The following is a 22,003-nucleotide window of genomic DNA, read 5'->3' on the forward strand; positions in this document are numbered from 1 at the left end:
GCCTCTCATTATTGGTTTGCGTCTTAGCTGACGTATTTTGGTCTGCGGCGAAAATATCTAGATACTTCTTTGCGGATTCAGTATAAGATTTTAAACTTTCTCTATTACTGTTAGTTTAATAAACAAGCCAGCCATATCTTGTATTAATATTTGGATTACTAAGCAGGCTGCTTGTATAGCATAATCCCAAATTTTCCACCACCCTGATCTTCTTTTATATTGATTGTGCAACACCTCATCGGCCGCACAATTATTCTTAGTGTTTATTTAAATACATTTGACTTATTTCACTTTCACACATTCACATGGTAAACTGAGAAGGCTAAGAGGCCACAATTTACACATTTGGCGATTTAATAACTGCCTTTTTGGGCGCTTTCGGATGTTGAATTTGCCTAAACATTATATTATTTGCTATTTGGTTTATTCACGTCTCATATAAAATAATCATTAACTATTGCTTTGCTTTTGGCTGAACCAACAAAATAATTCATAACAAAATAATGTGCACAAAACTTTGAATATTTTTCAGTTTTTTTTTCGTTATTTTATAATTTAAATTTTTTTATTTTTTAAAAAATAATATTATCTTGAAGTTCAATTTTGCAGTTGTAGTAGCAGAAGTAATTTTTAATTAAAATAATATACGAGAGAGATAGAGAGAGTTAGCGATGAATATAACATCTATGGAGAATGGTTGTCGCTAAAAGTTTGTTGGTGTTGTTGTTGTTGGTTGTTGTTGTTGAAGCTGTTGTTTTCAACTATTTTAGCTGATCGGGTCTTTCACACATTCTGGCGAGGAATGCTGTGGAGTAGACGGAGAAAAGGGCATTATTAGCAAGGCATTCCTCAAGTTTGTTGGACAAGTAGACATCCAGAGATCGGCGAAGTGGCCATGGGCTCCATCCCTACTTACTGTTTAGTCGAAGACGACGGGATCGCTCATCAGGCGCTGGACGAACTCTGTTTTCATTCAATTTCAAGTGGATCGACGACAAACGGCGGGTAAACAAGACGCAATCACCGTGCAGAGACCATACGATTGACATTCGGGAGTTGGACGGTTTTTTTCGAGTGTAGTGTTGGAGGAATGGACACGCAAACATGGATACACGCATACACATATATTTGGGTTTGTTGGTGTTTTTCAGGTCGAGTTGGTGGTACAAAGTGCACAGTGCAGAATGGTGGGGATTTTTGGTTTGTGCGCAGACAAAGAGTGACATGTGGAATAGACAAACGGCGTTTACAAATCGTTTATGCACAAAAAACATTAGATCAGGATCGTCCATGGAACGAATACTTACGCGAGTAGGGGATAAATCCTTCATCATCCTCGGGATCCATGCAGTCGGCGAACAGGGTCTCCACCTGCTCGTCATCCAAGCTCTCACCTGTAGGGCACACAATGATTTAGAGGCATATCCCAGGGTATATGCAAGCAGATTACTCACCAAGCGCCAGCAGGGCGTGCTGCAGCTCAGCCAGCATCATGGTGCCGTTCTCCTCCTTGTCGTAGAGCTTCAAGCACTCGATGAAGTCCTCGTAGCAGCCCTGCTCCTTCTCCTTCTTGACCTGTGAGTAGATGGGCAGGAACTCATCCAGCTTGATCTTCTTCTCGTTGCGCTTCTTGGTGCCGCCCAATTTCTCGATCAGCGCCAAGGTGGGGTTCAAGTTCAGAGCGCGGAGGGCATCACCTAGGTCGACGGCATCAATACCCTCACCGGGGGAGCCCATGACTTCGAAAACGAATTCGACATCTGCGCAAAAGGAACTCGATTAGCATTTACATCTTCATGGTAGTCGATCAAACGTCAATCGCATCAAATTATTGTTTTTATTTGTTTCTTTTTTATTATGCTGCCTCATTAATTGTTTTAAAAATACTTCAGCAGAGGTGGGTGTTGACCACCCTTTTTTTCGAAAACGGGGTCGATGCGGTAACCCTGAAATTTCTGGTACGCACATTTTTGGTCATCATGAAAATCTTGACATGGCTGGGCATTGCCTACTTAGTGTGTGTATGCGTGAGTGCGCGGATCTGGGAGAGTTGCCAGCCCCGAGAACACACTACGTATACGTAATCCGACACCCGAACCGAACGCCTTCGCCCTCGTCTGCGCTATATACACAGTATATAGGCGTATGTACACACAAAGTCGCGTAGTTTGCTCATCTCTTTCGCTGTGCGTTTGATCGAAAATAAATCTGAAGAAATAACTTGGCCAAAATTAGATCTCTAAACGACCAGCATTTCGGCTCGACGACGAGGATCGCGCGTTCGGGTTTGCGACATATACACACACGATTTTCATTGTTTTCCGCGGCTTTTCTATAACGCAAACCGAAAACTTAACTTTGCACTAGATTTTCTCTACCGGAATTGTGTTGGCAACCTTTATCCGTCCTGGTTTCGATGGTCGATCGATGAAAATAGCTCAGGCGATGCATATAGACGACAGCATTCCTTAATGAAAATTTCCCGCATAGTGTTATATATAGGCACGCGTATATGTATGCGATATATTCCAAGTGATTACGAAATATGTTCACCGAATTTTGTGTACTTTTTGTTGTGTATCTCACACGCGCACATTATGTAATCTGCATTTTCATGGATATTTTTACTGCGTTTTAGTCCTTTCTGCTGGGTTTTCCGTTACCTCTTTCATTTAATATGTTTTATTGGTTTAACTTTGATGGATTTCGTTTGAGGTTAGAGATAATCCTTTTTGTGCGGGGTCTTAACTTACTTTCAACTTCACGCTTTGGAACATCAGCCTGTCAACGGAATCGAAAAAGATTTGAGAGTTTGGCATTAGTTCGAGTGTGGAAAATGTTGCGTTTTCAGCTGCTGCATATGTTTTATATACAAAGATATCACTGAATATCGGTGGAAGATGTGTGAAGACTCCTTGGCCGACTGGGCACTCACCATTTTGTCTGTTAGATGCGAAAATCAACTGTATCGCGGATGAGCTCGGTCTCGACTGAACGTTATTCGTCAGCGGCAGTACGGCAAGGTAATTCTGAGGTGAAAGCCAACCAGCCGATCGCCGAGCGCTCAGACACAGATACAGATGCAGATACAGATACAGCTATAGCTATAGCTTCGAAAACGAATTCAAAAACGAATACGAATACGAATGGATGACGAAACGCTCGCTCTTTTCCTGCGCAAGGCTATACACACACCAAAATATATGCTGCAGTATGTGCGATGGCAAGAATTTACTTTCATCTTGGGGAACTTTTTCGAATGCCACTCTCTTTTGGGATCCCATGGACCATCGACCACCAGATATTGGGGGGCTCTCCTATGGAGCCAGAGCCATTTGTTGTCCGCTCTCTGGCCGGGCTATTTTTAAGCATTTTGTTTTTTTTTTTCGACTATTCTGTGAATTTTTCTTTTTATTTCGTTCGTGAAGGCAAAATAATAATCGCTTGTGGCATTCCCAGCCGGATAGTGTTGAATATCATTCGATGTTACAGATGATTTTGCAGATAATATTTTCTGGGCAAGATTTCTCATTCAGGCGGGAGGATTGGGGTTGATTGTTTAGCGCTGCGCAATAGATTGCGCCTCCATGCTGAGGATTTACGGTGTATGTTTAGATGCTTTGGTGGGCTATGGGGCTATGTACTATAAATGTGGCCTATACAAGTATATATTTATACACTCATCGACCCTGATCGTCTTTTTGGCAAGCGTACGTACGTACGTATTCCTCAGGTCTTGCCTGTTATCATTCGAAATGTTTTGTCAGCCGGTCGTATGTGGGGGTGTTAAATGCCCGATTTCTTGTTTGTCCGCTGCCAGAACACCTGAACACCAGCATTTTCAATATTTATACACTATACATGCTCCAAAAGCATTCTATTCCTCGTTGGCATCTCATCTACATAGAAGGCGCATTACTGGCCCCTCAGGCGCCTTCTTGTGCCTTGTGTGCCTTGTGTGCCGCCTCTACAACATTTTAATGCGTGCTATTTATAAAAACTATGACACAGATACACGAAGCGTATTCGGAGCAAAAATGTACAGCAACAACTGAATGCTCGAATTGTTTGCATAGGTAAATGGGTGGTGGTGGGTATATAATGACCGATCAAGCCTGAAGGGTAAGCGAGGTGCTTAAAAGGCGGCAAATCTGGCAAGGAAGTGGCAATTAAGCCAAGCGGGCCATTGACTTTGCCGGCACATCCATTTCCATGCACCCATGTCCTTGACATTCTATGCCAATGTACATGTACACACGTACGTGCCATCGGACAGGCCCTCCTTTGACCCAGTTTTGAGCCCAGCTGTGTGCCCAACTTCCGGCTGATGCTCATCGGACCCACTCTCTGGGCTGTCCTGTCTCTCAATCCATTGAGCCCTCGGCTCGGCTTTTGGCCGCGCAGCCTCCCTGGCTGTGTTATTGTTTACTCCTTGGGGCACCACCTGTTGTCAAGCGGGTAACTGGTGCATGGGTATTTAGGCCGATTTGGTCCTTGATTGAACAGCTGCTATCAGCAGCCGATTGTTGCCACGAATCTGCGCAGATTAATGTGCGCAAGTCATTGATAAATAGCCCCTTGAGACTGAAATCGTGTGCTTGTATTTATAGAACTCATTTATGCAAACAACTTTCACACTAAGGGCTGTTTTGTGCTGGTAGTCAAGTTATTTAAAATAAATATAATATATACAAAGAACTTAGGAAGAACTTAGCAAGGATAAAGCAAAGTGTGCTTAATCAGCTGGAAGATAAATTAATGAGCAAAGGCTATGGATTTAATTTCCACTCAAGTCCGATAGGGACAGTGACTTATGTTTGGCCATTACTACTTTAATACCACACTATTTATTCACAGTCGCACCCCAGAGACTCGTAGACAAAGGAGTACTAATGGCCACCCCACGGCGTATACGCAATGCCCACCCCCAGGCATTTGTTATCATTGATAAGTGTGCTTCGCAAACAGGGTGTCCCGATGGGAGAGTGTGTTATGGCATGCCATAACAAGTGCAAGGACACCCCTTACGCGGAGAGCAGCCCTTTTTCCCGTCCATTCAGTGCGTATACTTAATACTGAGTGCGGGTGGTGGTACGACTCTCTGCGTTTGTGTGTGTTTCTCGGCAAAATATCCTGTATACGCACTGCTGGCCTGCTGCTGTCGGCATTGGAAACGATGGCGAACGGAGGACGCGGCCGGCTGAGAGGATAACAACGACGGGGAGCTCAGAGCTCGCCAGTTAACGACGCTTGTCTCAGTTGCATCCGAACGCTCCAGCAGTAAACGTTATCCGAAACTGGCTACGCGCAAATCAAGGTAAGCCCTTGCAGAACTACAAAAAAAACTGGTTGGACTGCAGGAAAAAGGGCAAAAAACGGAAAAATACACAAATTGAAATCAAACAAAAAGTGCTTCAGGGAGCCCGTGAGGGCGCCAGCCCAGGAAAAGGTTCTGCAATTAGTGACGACTGTCCAAGGAGCCCAGCCCAGTTGGTTGAAGCGATGGACAGAGGCGATTCCCACTGGGTGCGGCACCAATCAAGCGAATCGTTGACCACGTTTGATTTGAGTGTGTGCTAAGTGCCAAACAATTGACGGAGCGACGACAATTAATCGCGGAAAAGTGAAATTTTCCACAATCCCAGCTTGGGTTATATAAGTCTGTGAAAATTTTTGCCCCAAATTAGCATGTATACCAGAAACCCAGTTCTGTATCTATAACCCAGTCGCCTCGTTCTCGCCGCTGATGCGGAGTCTGCGTTCTGCGCAGCGTCCCAGGACCGAAATCTTGGTCGGTTTTTCGGCAGCGGGGGAGTGCCGTGATGGCACTGACCTAGTCGCTGGGAAAAACAAAGTGGAAATCAACAGGAGCAGCGTGTTGGGCCTGCGCACGCAAACACCTGTTGCACATATGCTAATGCCCCCATGCCCCAACCCGTCTTGGTTTTATGAATGGGGCTCGGCACAGCCAGCTGTTGCACGCCATTTGATTTGTGTCCTTGTGCCATTCCAGCTGGCCACCATGGTGACCAATGCCGCGGGGACAGCCGCAACGGGAGGAGCAGCAAGCAACACCACCAACAACAACAACCTGCAGACGAACAACAACAGCCATGGGGCGAACAACAACAACGATGACTTTGACTTTGACCAGGACAGTGGACTGCAGGACCTCGGCTTGCCGGTGTCCGTGCAAACATTCCTGTGGCGCCAAATAGCGCCCTTCATCCGGCCCAAGCTGGGCAAGCTGCACGAGTCTACCTGTCTGGTGAGTTTGGCCAGGGCCTGCCAACAGCATTTAAGTCAATTGCCCAAGATAGAAAACGAAAAGAGCTAAGATGGCCAAGAACCATTTGAGGAACCATTTCCCCCCCCACACAAATGGGTGCTGTATATTCGCTATGCGTGTTTGTTGTAAGGATGGACTGTGTAACATACCGAAACCCAAAACGATTGGCATTCAGATTGGCGCAAGCAATTCGTATTGAAGCCCAGAAATTGTGTTCAATGTCTTCTACTTTTGATTTCACTCAGCCAAAATCATGGAAAATCGGAAGCCAAATTTGAGACCTAACTTTGATGTTTGATGTTTTATATACTTTCCTGCATTCGATTTGTATTTTTTCTTTAACAACTACTAACACGGCCACCTTCCTTCACAAACTGAACAACAGACCTGTCTTTCATTTACACCAGGCCACCAGGAAAAGTTTCATACCGATAGGAACATAGTTTTATTGCCCACCCATAAAAGTATGCTCCACTTTTTGCCTAGCTTAATGTAGGCTTGGAAACTTTTCCTGCGCTTGTGTGAAGTACATTCAGTATGCTTTAAACACAACCCAACTAAAATCACAACTACAATGACAAACTGTACAAATTAACATTGTAAAATCTTTCGCAATTTGTCTGAATCTGAATGTAGTTTTGTCAACATGCACCGGGACACCATGTAAGTTATAAATGTTTGTAGTAGCGATAACCCCTTCTTTTCCAAAGCTTGTTTGCTCAATGTTTAACCAGAATCATATTATATGCAAAATATGTGTAATATTGAGGTTAAAAGCTTCATTTGATTCCCTTTATATTGTATATGTTAAATGTTTTATGTGCCTATGTTTAAGATTGGTTTTTTGTCTGAAGACCCCTTTGTTTTGCTGTAATCTTGGTAGCTACTTTAAACGTTTTATTATAAATTGAACAATTTCTTATCATACCTACGATGTTCAGGAGTCAAAGGAAGCCTGCAAGGTGAGTGTTTCAAGTTTAAAAGGCTTCTAGTTTAATATTAATGAGCTCCACTTCGTAGTCCTTTGAGAAAGTGCTTGTGCAGAACATCCAGTTCGGCCTGTCACCACCCCTAACGAAGGGCTTGGGTGTGATTCCGCGATGGCGTCTGTTGCAAGGAGCTCTGCCACATGTTATGCACGCCTGTGCCGCTCTGCTCTACAATCGCGTCAAGGACATGCAGGCCATTGGTCCTGTGGAGACCAAGCTGCTCTACACCATGCAGTGGATTCTGCTGTACGCCGCCGAGGAATGCGCCGATGATGAAGGCGGTGAGGATCTGGGCTTGGGAGATGCGGCGGAACCCAAGTCGAAGTCCATTGATCAGTACTTGTTTTCTGTACCAACTATTACGGTATGTTAAACCCAAGTTAATATAGACATACTTATTCAATACCCCTCCCTTTCAGCTCTTTGTCTACCTATTTGCACCTATTATACACCACCTAAAGGAGTCGGATTTCCAGAACTTTCGCCTGGAGAATGGCATTAAGCTCTGGCAGGGAATGTGGGACAATCGAGCACCCGGTGCTCCATGCTTTACAGCTCCCGTAAAGCCCAAGGCTCGAAACCTGCTGTGTGCACCCACTCCGAAAGGATCCACAGATGTTTTTCCCGCCCGGAAACACTCACTCAGTGCGGATGCCATGTCGCCCAAGGCGGATTCGCCACAGAGCGGTATCTCAGACTATGGAAGGCAGGACGAGGAGGTTTGTTTATGCAATATCTACAAAGATTAATTGTTTTTTAACTTTTCCTTAATCTAGGGTTCCTGGGTTTCTTCACCCAAGGAGTTCGCCTTTCCCGAAACCATACCAGAAGAAGCCTCCAGCGTGGAGGATGAACGTGTGGTCATATTTAGGCTGCCTTCGGCGCCACAACTAATGGATAACTCATTCTTTACGGTAAGTTCTTAAACTATGTCCGTAAGAAACCACTAAAGTATCTTTTCAATTAGGCCGATGCCAGTCTGCTGCAACAGCAACAATCCCAGAGTCGTCGAGGAAGTCGCCAGTCAATGAACTCCCGGGACAAGGATAAAGTGCCCTCCACCAAGTTCGAGTTTGATCAGCAGGAACTCATGCGCGGTGCCTCGATGAAGGAGAAGCGCAGTGCCTCCATCGAAAAGGAGACGGACTCGGATAAGTCGGAAAGTATCAAGGCGGATGTATCCGCAGCCACTTTCCTGGACGTGGCTGTGCTCCGCTGCCTCTTCATCTCCCATTGGCAGGAGGAGGGCATCTTCTGGAGCCTGCAGTATCTATACAATCGGTGGGACTTTAAAATAACTAACATATAAAACTTATATAACTTACCTAGTTGCCATTCCTAATTCAGACTCAGTGATATTGGTGAGGAGGCGGCCATCACCTTGAATCAACCTCGCAAGCGCTCGAACTCCTTGCCCATACCGCAAATCGAGATCTCACTGTACCAGGGACCCGGCAGCAATAGTCGGGATAGTCCAGGCAGTTCCGTGGTTAAGGATTACATTGAAATACCCGATCCATCGCCCACTGTGACAGCCTGTGTAGCAGGTGAGTTATAAGTTCTGCCGGTTCCATTAACCCTTTTGATTTAAACTTTTATCGAACTCTTTAGAAGAACCTCAAAGTGCGCCAAGCACCACGGAAAGACGCGGCAGTGAGAAGAAGAAACGCGTGAAGATGGCCGATCTTCGGGCTTTCGTGGAGACAAAGATGTTCTCGAAGTCGGAGAAGAATTTGGAAAAAGTAGGGCTCGACACAAACTCAGCCAATGGCAAGACACCACTGCAACATGCAGTAAGCGGAGCAAAAACCTATGTTTAATGTTCTTAAGTGTTTCTGCCTGGCGCCCGCTTATAATCCCCACATAAATGTTACATTCTAAATGGTGTTTGTTTGGCTTGAGAGTTTAATGTTATCTAAATGTGCGCATGTTCATACTGATCGATAGTAATATCGTTCTATCCTATCATATAGGAGTACCATCGCAGCCTGGACACGGGTGAGAAGAAGCTATCGCGATCTGCCTCGATGATAAGTCGCGAGCCAGCCAGTAACTTGATCAAGGGCAAGTCCATGCCCAGTCTCAGGTAAATCTAAGTCCCCGAGCTAGCCAAAATCCAAAGAATACGACAGACTCTCAATCAGGCCTCTGACACCAGAACCAAGAACACACATGCCATAGACACCATATACAGGTGACACTTCCAAACGATTCTCGAAATTCCACACTCTTCGGAGACTCATTCTTTGCTCTCGTGCTATATGCTAATGCTATATCTTCTATAACCTATGCCTTGTACTACTTTCTCCGATGAACAACCAGCTGTCTGCTTGATAGCGGGTGAGTTTCGGTCTACCAAGAACCTAACTGACAACGATTTGCATTTCGAACTCCAAGAACCACACTCTATGCTTTATGTGCTCTAAGCCCACCATGGTTTTCCCCCTTTTCACCACCTCTTGTATGCTACCCTTTTGGCACCTGTCCAAGTCTGTTTCTTTCTCACCTTTTACCCCACTTTCACCTGGCTATCCCCCGAATAACCCCTGAATCCTCAGCTTGCCGCACGCCGTTTTTTGACTAATGCCACACACACGCTTTCTCGCACGTATCCTACAAAATACAAGATTTTACAGATACGTTGAGCCACCCAAGGCCCCAAGGCCATCGCAGGCCACCTGTCCGCGTTCCACGGCCTTCTATCCCCGGAATCCCATCATTACGGTTACGGAGCACACGCCCACACCTTCGCCCGATTACATGAAGCGTCAGGTGAGCCATTATCATTGTTATGATTACGACCTGGTCGGTAAAGTTTGTCCTTCGCAAAATAAGTTCTCACTCAAGATATGATAATGAACTACGGCTAAAAACCCAATTATTTTCCTACAGGGCTCCATTGACTCCCAGCTGGATGCCTTGAGTAATGGCGGCAGTATTGCTGGCATGACTGGAAACGGTGGTGGCAATGGTAGCACTGGCATGGGCAGCACCACCACCCGTTACCGTGGTCAAATGCTGCGCTCCCACACGGATTCCCACATCGATTACACGGGCGTGGATGAGTCGGAGGCGCCGGGCTCCTCCTTTTATATAACACGCGATGGCGGCATTGACTACGAGATAATCCTGCTGGCCATCAGCAATGTTTTCAAGCGGGATCCGGCACAGGTTTGCTCACTCCGGGTCTTGGAAGCGGGTCTGAACATCTGCGAGCTGCTGATTGAAATGGGTGTGCTTAAATTGGGCGAGCATGCCCACGAGATCTCGATGAGTATAACGAGGAGAGCTCTGCAGGTCCTGGGATGTCCACACGGATGCAATGATGGTAGGTTGACGCTAGCTTTTTATGTACTCCAATGAAATATTGATGATATTTAACATACTTCTAGGTGTTCGGGGGCCACCTGCTGACTTCCTGCGCAACCAGTGCCAGAAGATCCTGTCGAGAATGTTGCGGCAGGCTGGTCAAAGGACCAAGCGCTTTATGCAGGAGATGGTGAAGACTTCACCGCTGCCGGAACTCATCGACTACTTCCATGCCTTCCTGGCCTTCTGCGTGGATCCCAGCTCCCTGCTCTCGCCACTGAGTAAGTGTTAACTTAGTTGCTGGCCAGATGCTAGACCGCAAATGCTGGGCTTGGATGCCAACCAATTGTAGGCGCACCAAATCCCCCATTTAATAATCGATCCAACCAGTCTTATGAGTTCCATTGGCCATTTTGAGTTGGGCTTCCCTTTGATTCGACTTTTGATTTGCTCTTCCGGCCGGAATCCGCATCCCCCATGCTGTTTGTGGTTCTATTTTCCCATTATGCATGCCGAGAATTTTGCTAATGCTTTTGAGTTGTCCCTCCCGATTCTTTACTGTCACCACCAATACGTTGTATATATATATATATGTATGTATGTATGAAATGATGCAATAGCTCATAAACGTCAGAGTGGATTTAAAAATGCTAACACCGATATTGGCGGCGTACCAGGTCAGGGCGGCTATTCGACCAATTTTAGCGGCGGCATGAGCGGCGGTGCCGAGGCCCAGGTGGTTGGAGCGGTCTTCAAGCCGCTGGTCAGCCGCTTTGTGGAGGCCAGCAAGGATCTGAAGGGTCCGGAGAACATAGCCCTCTACGGTGACATCCGGCAGCTGGTCACCTATGTGAAGGGCGCCCACGGCGGTCCGTTTCGCCTGGTGGCGCTCAGTGGCATCCTGGCCGTCACTCCGAGGCCACACAAAAAGGGTCCTTCGGCGCAGACCACTCGTGTGATCAGGTGAGTAACCAAAATCAAATAGCAGGAGGATTATTGATCCAAATCCCATATTGCAGACACATTCCGCAGGCCAATGCAAATCAGAGTCTGCAAAACGACGACAACCGTTCCCAGCGACGTCTTCTCCTGAAGAAACGCAGCACTTCGTCCGCCTGCGCCGTGGTGAGAAGAAACCCTAAATCTCAATCTGAAGCTCATCCCCGCCTCCTATATTTCAGAGCCTGCTGGAGACGGAGGCTTGCGAGGAGCACTACAAGACCAGCCAGTCGCCACTGAGCAACTTCCGGCGCAGGACGACTGGGGTGCGACCCACGTTGACTCCGCGGCACAGCGAACGCGCCCTGTTGTCCGACTCCACGTCCAGCTCGGAACGCAATTCGCTGGGACGGCTCAGCGGCTTGGTGCGCTGGTTCCGCGGCACGCCCAAGGAGGCATCGTCCATCGATCTGGAGATCGGGTCGCTCAACCCGGAGATCTCCTCCACGTTCATGCGGCACGCCTCGCTGAAGATCCAGCGCGGCCGGTCGAGCGATGGCATTGGGCGGTCCATTCAGCGCGCCAAGCGACGCGTCGAGCGGCGGCTGAACCGTTTCGGCGGCATTGTGAAGGGCAAGAAGAAGGTGGGCGGCATCGAGGAGACGGCGGACTTTAGTCGCCGCAGCTCGTCGGACATGTGCGACGGTCCGCGGGAGTCGGAGGTGGTCATCCTCAAGGAGCGCAAGCTGGTGCCCACCGAACCGGTGCGCGTGGGCATGCTTCGGCTTTCCTTCCTGCTGGAGACCTGTGCCCCCGGCTCCTTTCCCGATCCCCAGCTGGTGGCCGCCGTTCTGGATCTGGTCAGTACATATCTTACCTCATTGGGAGTCACTTTCTTAACTTTCCGTTATGTTCTGCAGCCACAAGCTCCCCTCGTGGCTAGGGCCACCTTCCTGCTGGAGTGCGCCCACTTTGTCCACCTGTGCAACAAGGGTCAGTGGCCCGCCTGGATGAAGCAGAACGTGGGCAGCTACCGGGCCTCGGGCGCAAACATCAATCTCAATCAGATGAAGCAGCAGGTGAGCCAAACGAGCGCCAGGCGCACCCACATCCTGCAACGGGCAGCCGGGAAGATGTTCCACCAGTGGGCAGAGATGGTGGGAGCCAGACTGGAGGAGATTCTGTTCACGGAGCGACTGCAGTACGAAGCGGTCAATGCGAGCCTCACGGATCCCGAGAAGCAGCGCGAGTTGCTGCAGCAGGACGAGGAGGAGGACTTCCTGGACGAAACATCGGTCAATCCGCACGGCAATGATTGTCCGCACTCCTTGAAGCTGATCGCCTGTGTGCTGCTCTTCGAGATTACGGCGTTTTTGCGGGACACCTACCTGATGCTACCAAAGACATCCAAGCTGATCCATCGCGACAAGCCGGCGCCCTGGGAGAAGGTTTACCGCGAGGCCAATCGGCGCTGGTCCATGGCCCTCAGCTCCATGGGTCACTCGCAGACCTCCGCCCAGAGCCTACAGTCGATAGCAGCCGGGAACGATGGCGCCGGCCAGTCGGAGCGAAAGATATCCTTCGTACTCCACGAACCGGACAATGAGTCAGAGAACAGCAGCAACACAACGCTGACCAAGGAGGGTGAAGAAGGTAACATCTACAAACTATTATATACACTATATATATAATATACTATTACTCCTAGCTCGTCGACCCACCGCATCGGCTGTACGACCATTCCTGCTGAGACGAGGCACTGCCACCACAACGGGAGGATCCTTCAAGCGTCGCTCACTGAAGCTTCGCCGCAACACCAAGGACAGCAAGGATATCGAAACCGACTGTAAGTAAAACCTATAGTTTGTTTTATTATTATCTTAAACTTATCTTAATACCTTCAGTCAATATGCAATCACGTCGCAAGGTTTCCTCGCTCTCCGATCGCAGTGACACCTCGGAGCAGGGCATGATCAGTGGTGGCGAGGAATCACCGGGAATTCTGAGCGACGATCAGCAGCCGGAGTCACCAACGGACTCGAATGAAAACGATGATACGGCCAAGAATATGCCGTGGCTAAAGGCAATCATCGATCTTATGTCCAGCTATAACTACTACTGCACCCACAAAGGATATTGCCATCCATTTTGCTATAAGCGACACATGCGATCCTGCACTCGTTTGGTCAAAGCCACCCGAAAGGTAGGAGGTCCTTGACAGAAGTGTAACTTTAGTTAAAAACATATTACTACTTGCTAGATTTATGGCGAGGAGTTTGGATTCACCTTCGATGCAGACCATCCGAATGTGGAGCCCACTATCATCACCTCCAGTAAGCCACATACTTCTCGAGCTCGCTCCACTAGAAAAGTATCGGAGCAGAGTTCCACTCAGACATCTCCGTCCAAGCGAAAGGATAGTTTGTCACGCAAAGATCGGTAGGTAGTATTCATATGTTACCCAAATACATAGCTTATAATATACATGCTTACAGGATAAGTGACGATCCTGATCTGGAAATGGCGGAGAAGTTGGCCAAAGCTTTTCGACAGGAGAAGGAAAAGAAGATGCAGGAGGAACCACCCATCCTGAAGTTCATCCGCATTCACATACGTAACTTGTTCCATTTTCCACTGGCCACCTTGCTGAAGGGTGCAGTTGTGCTCACCGAGGAGATGGTCATCGAGGCCATGCCCGCCGCTTGGGAACTCCTCCTAGAGACTAATCACGATACGGCCACCTCAAGTGCCGCCGTATTTCTGATGGGTTCGGTAAAGGCCCAGAACTTTGCCTTCGACATCATGCAGAGGGCTTTGAAGCACAAGGATCCGGACATAAGGATTGGAGCCATTCAGCGCTATCTGGTGTTGTGGAAGTGTCGTTTCCATGTCTGGCCTCGAATGGAGGAGAATGCCCACGATGTGACCTTCAAGGTGCCACCGGGTGGCATCGAGTTCACTCTACCGTCGCCCAAGATTGGCATTGAAAGTCTGCCGGTGGTGGATCCACCATGGATGCCAGTCCAGCAGACAAAGGACATGGACGTAACCCTGAACCAAGATAGACATGTGAGTGAGAAGGCCGCGGAGACCCTGGGTTATGTACTGGTCGGGAGGGTATCTTTGTTTATGGTCTAATGCATTTTTGTCTTTCAGCGATCCTTGGTCACCGCAACCAAGAGTCGCAAGATGCAACAGACCGAGGCCATCCGAAATGCCCTGCGCCAGCAGAGGGACAAGCAGCGGGCGGAGCGCCACAGCTTCCTGATCACCATGATACCCATAAGTCAACAGGCCTCCCATGAGCCCGGAATGGAGAAGCTAGAGGACCATGAGATCGAGGAGGACCTTGATGGCACCCGCATGTCATCGCACCTGCACCACGCCCACTCTCTCTTCCCATCCGTTCTCTGCTCCTCCGTAATGCAGATCGTTGGATGCCTGGACGATGCTGCCATTGGATCGGATGGCAATGCGGTATATGAGATTGCCTACCAGGTGATCTGGGTTTGCTTGGTGGAGGAGTCAGCTCTGTTTCTGCGCTATGTCTTTGAGCGGCTGACTCGCGACCGCCAGGATCAGATGTTCAAGCTCCTGCGACACCTCATCCGGTTCGTGCCCCGTCTGCCCCAACAGGCGGCATTTGCGCTCTACAACTCGATTATAGGATACATCATGTTCTACGTCAGATCTTCCAACGAATTGAAGCAAGAGGTGGGTACTGCAATTCATGATCATAAATAGATTACTCAAGAAACCTCTCTTCCCAGCTCGTTGGCTCTGCTTTATCTGTGCTGTGGATGGTGGTGCACTCGGTGCATGGAATTATGTTCAAGGACCTGAAGCAGATTCTGCGGAAGGAGCAGTGCGATGCATCCATCCTTCTAACGGCCAATGTGCCCGCTGCCAAAAAGATTGTTGTCCACGGACCAGCGGATGATGACTACAACATACCCTCTCAGTTTCCCGTCCAGGAGGATACTCTTTTCTGCCAGTTGCTCAAGGAGGCCTTGGATTACTATCCCATCGATGAGAAGAACTCCAGTCACTACTGTCTAGTGGACTATAAGAGCAGTAAGTTAGATGTGACTAGCTTTCAAGTAAGATCACTCATACTTCCTAATCTCGTCCAGGTAAAATCCTCAATCCCAACTGGTACATCCGTGATCTGTACTTCTTCAAGAGATCTCAATACCCTGAGGTGCGTCTGATGCTTATGCGTCCTGAGGAGTCCTTCCTGGCACTCCAGAAGCAGGAGCTTACCAAGAAGTTTGTGGAGATCGGAAAGGTTCACCTGACATGGGCTATTCTAAAGAACGTGGACATGGTGGTGCAGCGGGTGGTGTTCCTGCACGAGGAGCTGATGAAGCTGCCCTCCTTTCCGCGCAAGGCACTCGAGGTGGATCTGGATCTGCACCATGGTGGCGAGTACGGAAAGGTGCTGCTCGGGTTGGACGTCCTGCACAAGTTCATGTGGGTGCGGCTGATCGCCCGCATGTTCGAGGCCATGGCTGGGAATTTCGCCTACTCAGCGGACATCCAACTCTTTCTGAACGTCCTTTCCGGCGCCTCCATTCTGCACGCCGAAGATTCGTGCATCATGCGCTATGTGATGGCAACCTTCATCAACGCCGCCTTCAACTTCAAGAACATCTTCTCCACGAACGGATACTTCATGATTATGCCCACCCTGCTGCAAGTCTATTCCCTGCATCAGACGAACAAGCTCATCACCACCACCATTGAGTATGCGGTAAAGCAGTTCTATCTGCTCAACCGGAAGCCGTTTATCCTGCAAATGTTTGGTTCCGTTTCCGCCATTCTCGATACGGATGAGGATGGTACGTACGGAGAAGCCCACAAGGTGCAGTCGAGCTGTCTGTTCAACCTGCTACTCAGTCTCGAGGATCCCTCGCCGGATCCTCTAAACATAGCGGAGCTGGTCAAGGAACCCAAGCCCCTCAAGGCCATCGATTTTTGTTACCATGACGAGGATGACGACGTAACCGTTTTGGACTGCATTACCTTATGTGTCATGGTCGTCTCCTATTCCGCAGAGAGTACACGAGGATACCAAATGCTAGTGAGTCCCTACTTATGATCGAGATATAAATCCTACTAACCATTGATTCTTTAGATCATTTTGGAGGCCATTCTGCCCTGCTATCTGCAACAGATCCAATCGCCCAGCTATATTCCGCTGCAGGGAAAGTCTGAGCGAGATATAATCCTCCAGCTGGCGGTGGCCATTCGCACCATGGTGCACAATTGCGAGGGTCTGGCCAAGAGCTACAATGGACCCTATCGGAACAGTCCGGAGCACAAGGGCTCCTCGCAGCGCAACTGCAGCCGGGGGCCTCCCTGTTCACCCGGCCTGGACTTTGAAGAGGAAACGCATCCCAAGTACATGACCGATGCTCGCACCAAGAACATGATGGACTCTGCCGAGGATTCGGAAATGATACGCACCGAGTACCGAAGACCACGCGACGTGTTGCTCTCCGTGGTGGCCGATTTCCTTACGAAATCCACCGTACGTCTGGCAGAGCTGGCCAAGAAGATGCCCAGTGATACGAAACCCACAGAGGTTCTGGACGCCAAGTGTCACATTCGTCTGGCGGACATCGCGCATTCCCTGCTTAAGGTGTCGCCCTATGATCCGGAGTCCATGGCCTGTCGGGGTCTGCAACGCTATATGCAGGCGGTTCTGCCGCGGGCGGAGTGGTCCAACGATACATTGCGCAACGCACTGGTAACCATTCTACGGCGCATCGACAAGGTGTTCCTCAAGATCTCAAAGAAGCCATCGATCAGGAGGAATACGGACTGGGAGGCGGCCGCCGGACTGCTGAAGGGCATCCACGAGACGATCATACGGCACTCGTACGTGCTGCACTGGCAGCAGATGAAAACGCTCATCAGCACGGTGCAGAATCTGATCGTCAACGAGCCCGGCATTCCCGAGGGCGTCTCCAGCGCAGGAGCAGCGCTCATGTCTCAGAATCCGCCGGCCTTTTTCTGCTCGGCCGTGGTGCGTTTGGTGGCCCTGCAGGTGGTCAGCCCCGTGGACTGTTTCTCCCTGGTCCAGATATGCGGCGGGAGCGCCGAATTTGCCACGCAGGAAAAGGCCGAGGGCTTTCTAATGCATCTGATAATGCCACTGTGTCTGAAGGTTTGCTCGGGCCGCGGCGTTTCCGACGTGGGCGAGTTGAAGATGTCGGACGTTTCCTTCCTGCTGACTGCCGTGTTGAATGCGATGAGTCCGCCGGCGGGTCGTACCGGACAGGCCGTGTCCCAGATCAACCGGGTGACCGGCGACCTACGCGCCGGCTCACTCACCTTCACCGGCAGTCGGGATGCCAAGCGCCCAGCCCGCATCTCCGGGTCCCTCTACCAGGCCGCCTTCTTAGCCCTGCGCATCGTGTGCATCTGCTTCGAGAGCCGGCTCTCCAACGAGTGGCCGCGCATCGTTCGGGTGATGAGGGATCTCGGCAGGCGCAACGAGGCTGCGCCGGATCTCTGGAGCTTTATGGAGTTTGTGGTCACCCACCGAACGCCCCTCTACATTGTCCTGCTGCCCTTCATTCTGCACAAGGTAAGAAATGGGGGGTCTTCGATATTCATTTCTACTTTGGTGACCCCAACGAGGGATTTTGCCTTGGGTGTATGGTCACTGCTGGTGACCCCAACCCTATTAACCATCTTTGCAGTAATCGTGTTTAAAGGGATAACTTTTAGATAATGGTTCATACAAGTTGAGCTGAGAGTGGAGTGATGACTTATTGTGCCATGGGTAACATGAACCCAAGTTCCCCATACCGAGTTACAAGTTCCTTTCTTGAGTAACTTACTATTATAATTTCTTATGGTGCATATTTGTAAACCGATTACAATATCATTTGATACCCTCAAGTAGTTTCCCGACCTGCACTTCAAAGCCCCAAAACCATACTCCTAAACTAATCGAATCGAACTACATTAAGGATTGATATCTTCCAGATCTCGCAACCACCCATTGGAGATCACGAACGACACATGCAGTTTATCATCCGGGAGCGATTGCGCGGAACTCCGCCGCAGGGCGGGATTAAGTCTAAGGGAGCTCTGCTGCTGGAACTGGCCAGGGAGCTGCGGGACCTTCGCGACGAGCTGGAGGAGAAACGCTACGGTAAGTGGCCGGAGCGGACGGAATCGAAATCCTTGCGCCACACACCCACTCATGTTTCAGTCTCCACAGATCGCGAGAGTTCCGAGCAGAAGAAGAGCGACACACCGGCGGCAACTAGTGCGGCTGAAGCCCACAAGTCGCAGCAAAGACCTTCACTCATATCTATCTTCACAGGAACCACCACGGGCCAGGCCTCGCACTCCCACGTCTCCGCCGTGCCGATCGACTCGCGCAGCGGATCCGGCGGGATCTGCACGCCCAGCGACACGCTGTCGCAGCAGACGCTGCACCCGCCGCGGGAGTCGCTTTCGAGCAGCTCCACGGGCCGGGATCCGCACACGACGACCAGCGAGAGCCAGAGCGGCGAGGCGGACGCAGGATCGGCGCCCACGCTGGTGGGGGCCACGCCGAGCGGATCAGGACATGGATCGGGCGGCGGTATTGGTACCGGTGCCGCCTCCGCCGTGCCCTCGCATCTCTCGCATTCGCAGTCGTTGCAGCAAGCTCCCTTCAAGGCCCAGCCGCCCAAGCTGCGCTTCGTTTCGTCCGTGGAGTTCCGGCACTCATCCGGGGAGACATCCACCACACCGCTCTCACCCGAGAGCCCGGCGGAGGACAGTTCCGGCGATCATACCCGTTCGCGCCTGCAGCGATCCAAGGCCGCCAGCCGGAAGACCTTTAGGCTTAAGCGCAGTCGCCTGACGCCCATGGAACCACCCAGCATTGTAAGTCAACCAGAGAGGTTTTAGCCCCTTAAATCCCCATACATATGTTTTCCACACGTAGGTCACCTCGCAAGAGGAACAGGCCCCGCAGGCGCAGGCAAAGACCCTGGGCGAGATTTCCTGGGACTCCGTTTCGCAGACATCCTCCACCTCAGGCTATCGGGACAACAACAGCCTGCAGACTGGCCTGCTCTCGCCGGATGGATCCTTGGGTGGGTTGACCCTGGGCCGCTCACCCTCGCAGCACTCGCTGTTAATGGTCTTCGAGGGACAGGACGAGGACACCCTCATTTAACAATCACAGAACGGCGACCGGGCCTACGAACTTTAGAACCCATATGGTTGCACTAACAGGAATTTGGAGTAGTTAAACATGCAGAAGGTAGTTGTTGGGCGTTGAGTTTTATAGATGAATCGTTGTTTTCCATTGTGTGCCATTTTTGTATATGATAGGTAGTGTTAGAACTAATAAAAGTACTTGGTAGCCGTTCTAAGTTTTACTCGGCTTTTTTGATGAGAATTACTGATGATGTAGAAAGTGGCTCTGGAATTTGAATTTGATAACATGGCTACCCTCAGCTATCAACGGCTTATCGATAGGTACCGCCATTGGTCTCAACCCTAGAGATGGGATCACTTTTTGTGTTTTCGAACATTTTTTTGGACAAACAGCATGATTTTGCTAGTTGTGAATTTATAAAAACTGATAATTATTAAAATATTTACTAGTAAAAATTGTTTTTTGGTTTTGTTTCTTGCAAATTATCTACGAATAAACTTTGAACATAAAAATTCACTGCTATCAGTGCGTTTATTTCAAATACATTTTTCAAATAAATATGGGCTAGCGCAATAGATCGTGTCGAGTGCTGCCAGATTTTGGCAAGTCAAAGATGAAGGTTGCCACACCGGGGCACAGGCGAAGACAGTGTGCGTGAGAGCGGCGAGTGTGTGTGCGTGCATGAAACTCGACGACTTGTTGTGTGGATCAAATCGGTTGAATCTGCACTTTGGACTTTCTCTTGGAATCTTCGATTGAGAGCACTGTCACCGTTACCAGTGGGAATCGAGATCTCACGGCGAGCGGTCTTTAAACTTTGGACAGGATGATCAACACAGGAAAACTAGCAGGACGGACCCTGTTCATCACGGGAGCCTCGCGCGGAATTGGCAAGGAGATTGCTCTAAAGGCGGCCCGCGATGGAGCCAACATTGTGGTGGCGGCCAAGACCGCGGAGCCGCATCCCAAGCTGCCGGGCACCATCTACTCGGCTGCGGAGGAGATCGAGAAGGCCGGCGGAAAGGCCTATCCCTGCGTGGTGGATGTGCGGGATGAGCAACAGGTGCGCAGCGCTGTGGAGGCCGCGGTGGCCAAGTTCGGTGGCATCGACATTGTGGTCAACAACGCCAGCGCCATCTCGCTGACCAACACCCCGGATACGGACATGAAGCGCTACGACCTGATGCACAACATCAATACGCGAGGCACCTTCCTGGTGTCCAAGGTGTGCCTGCCATACCTGAAGAAGAGCAACCACGCCCACATTCTCAACATCTCGCCGCCGCTGAGCATGAAGGCCAAGTGGTTTGGCCCCCATGTGGCCTACACCATGGCCAAGTACGGCATGTCCATGTGTGTGCTCGGCATGGCCGCGGAGTTCAAGGACCAGGGAATCTCCGTCAACGCTCTGTGGCCGCGCACTGCCATTCACACGGCGGCCATCGAGATGCTGACGGGTCCAGATTCCGCCCAGTGGTCACGCAAGCCGGAGATCATGGCCGATGCGGCCTACGCAATCCTGACCCGTGAGCCCAGGCAGTCCACTGGTCAGTTCTTTGTGGACGACGAGGTGCTGGAATCGGCGGGCATCACCGATCTCACTGACTACGCCTGCATCCGCGAGAACGCCGACAAGCTGATGGTGGACTTCTTCGTGGAGGAGAAGGGAGCTCCGGTAGAGAATGAAGCTGCGGCAGGAGATGCTGCTGCTGCTCCCGCAAGTGGAGGAGACGCCAAGATTCCGCAGCTGTTCCGGAAAATCGAATCTCTCCTCTCGCCCGAGATCGTCTCGAAGACGCAGGCCGTCTTCCAGTTCAACATCAGCGGCGCCGAGCAGGGCACCTGGTTCCTGGACCTGAAGAACGGCTCCGGATCCTGCGGTGCCGGAACGCCACCTGCCGTTCCCGACGCCACGCTCACCATGAACTCGAACAACTTCTTCGACATGTTTTCGGGTAAACTGAAGGCGGCTCCCGCCTACATGACCGGCAAGCTGAAGATCAGCGGCGACTTCCAGAAGGCTCTCAAGCTGGAGAAGCTCATGAAGGCGCTCAAGTCCAAGCTGTAGGTGCAATTGAGTGCAGACTTTTTTATTGTTTACAAGCGTTTCAGTTATGTATGTATGTATTTTCCTAATAAAGTATGAGATTCCTTAGAAATTCCAAAAGCCAGCGAATTGATGATCGAGTAGTAGTAATAGTTAGCATAGTGCGAGGCTAATGTGGGAACTTAACTTGAAGATTATATATAGAAGATTATATATATTATATTATATTGATTCATTCATTGTTTAAATGAATTGAT

The 22,003-nt window shown here is 49.9% G+C and overlaps 3 protein-coding genes across 15 annotated transcripts; 2 read left to right on the forward strand and 1 right to left on the reverse strand.

Annotated features, from left to right (window-relative positions):
- Positions 1-285: 285 nt before the first annotated feature.
- Positions 286-3,017, reverse strand: LOC117145155 (myosin light chain alkali). Of its 2 annotated transcripts, XM_033310696.1 has the most exons (6): positions 2,936-3,017; positions 2,754-2,781; positions 1,455-1,760; positions 1,308-1,394; positions 917-963; positions 286-805 (listed from the first exon to the last, which is right to left on the reverse strand). In XM_033310696.1, the coding sequence occupies exons 1-5, from the start codon at positions 2,936-2,938 to the stop codon at positions 920-922; spliced, it is 468 nt and encodes a 155-aa protein (XP_033166587.1). In that variant the 5' UTR covers positions 2,939-3,017; the 3' UTR covers positions 286-805; positions 917-919. The 2 variants fall into 2 exon arrangements, with proteins under 2 accessions (XP_033166587.1, XP_033166588.1); XM_033310697.1 differs by lacking the exon at positions 917-963.
- A 2,228-nt stretch (positions 3,018-5,245) lies between these two features.
- Positions 5,246-19,913, forward strand: LOC117144704 (protein unc-80 homolog). 12 transcript variants are annotated; one of them, XM_033310040.1, is made up of 31 exons: positions 5,246-5,317; positions 6,014-6,268; positions 6,926-6,952; positions 7,231-7,251; positions 7,310-7,642; positions 7,698-7,997; positions 8,055-8,192; positions 8,246-8,559; positions 8,626-8,825; positions 8,890-9,071; positions 9,252-9,364; positions 9,601-9,618; positions 9,906-10,050; positions 10,171-10,606; positions 10,671-10,868; positions 11,208-11,550; positions 11,607-11,709; positions 11,769-12,386; positions 12,447-13,179; positions 13,235-13,372; positions 13,431-13,729; positions 13,787-13,965; positions 14,022-14,595; positions 14,683-15,240; positions 15,297-15,600; positions 15,660-16,609; positions 16,664-18,121; positions 18,526-18,694; positions 18,755-18,811; positions 18,869-19,419; positions 19,481-19,913. In XM_033310040.1, the coding sequence occupies exons 2-31, from the start codon at positions 6,023-6,025 to the stop codon at positions 19,712-19,714; spliced, it is 9,939 nt and encodes a 3,312-aa protein (XP_033165931.1). In that variant the 5' UTR covers positions 5,246-5,317; positions 6,014-6,022; the 3' UTR covers positions 19,715-19,913. The 12 variants fall into 12 exon arrangements, with proteins under 12 accessions (XP_033165931.1, XP_033165935.1, XP_033165933.1 ...); XM_033310044.1 differs by having other exon boundaries at positions 8,890-9,020; positions 18,764-18,811; XM_033310042.1 differs by having other exon boundaries at positions 18,764-18,811; positions 19,481-19,714.
- A 463-nt stretch (positions 19,914-20,376) lies between these two features.
- LOC117143438 (hydroxysteroid dehydrogenase-like protein 2) lies at positions 20,377-21,866 on the forward strand. The gene has a single exon (XM_033308145.1). The coding sequence runs from the start codon at positions 20,526-20,528 to the stop codon at positions 21,765-21,767; it is 1,242 nt and encodes a 413-aa protein (XP_033164036.1). The 5' UTR covers positions 20,377-20,525; the 3' UTR covers positions 21,768-21,866.
- The last annotated feature ends 137 nt before the right edge of the window (positions 21,867-22,003 follow it).

This window comes from Drosophila mauritiana, chromosome 3R (assembly GCF_004382145.1).
Source record: "Drosophila mauritiana strain mau12 chromosome 3R, ASM438214v1, whole genome shotgun sequence".
Classification (NCBI taxonomy): Eukaryota; Metazoa; Arthropoda; class Insecta; order Diptera; family Drosophilidae; genus Drosophila; species Drosophila mauritiana.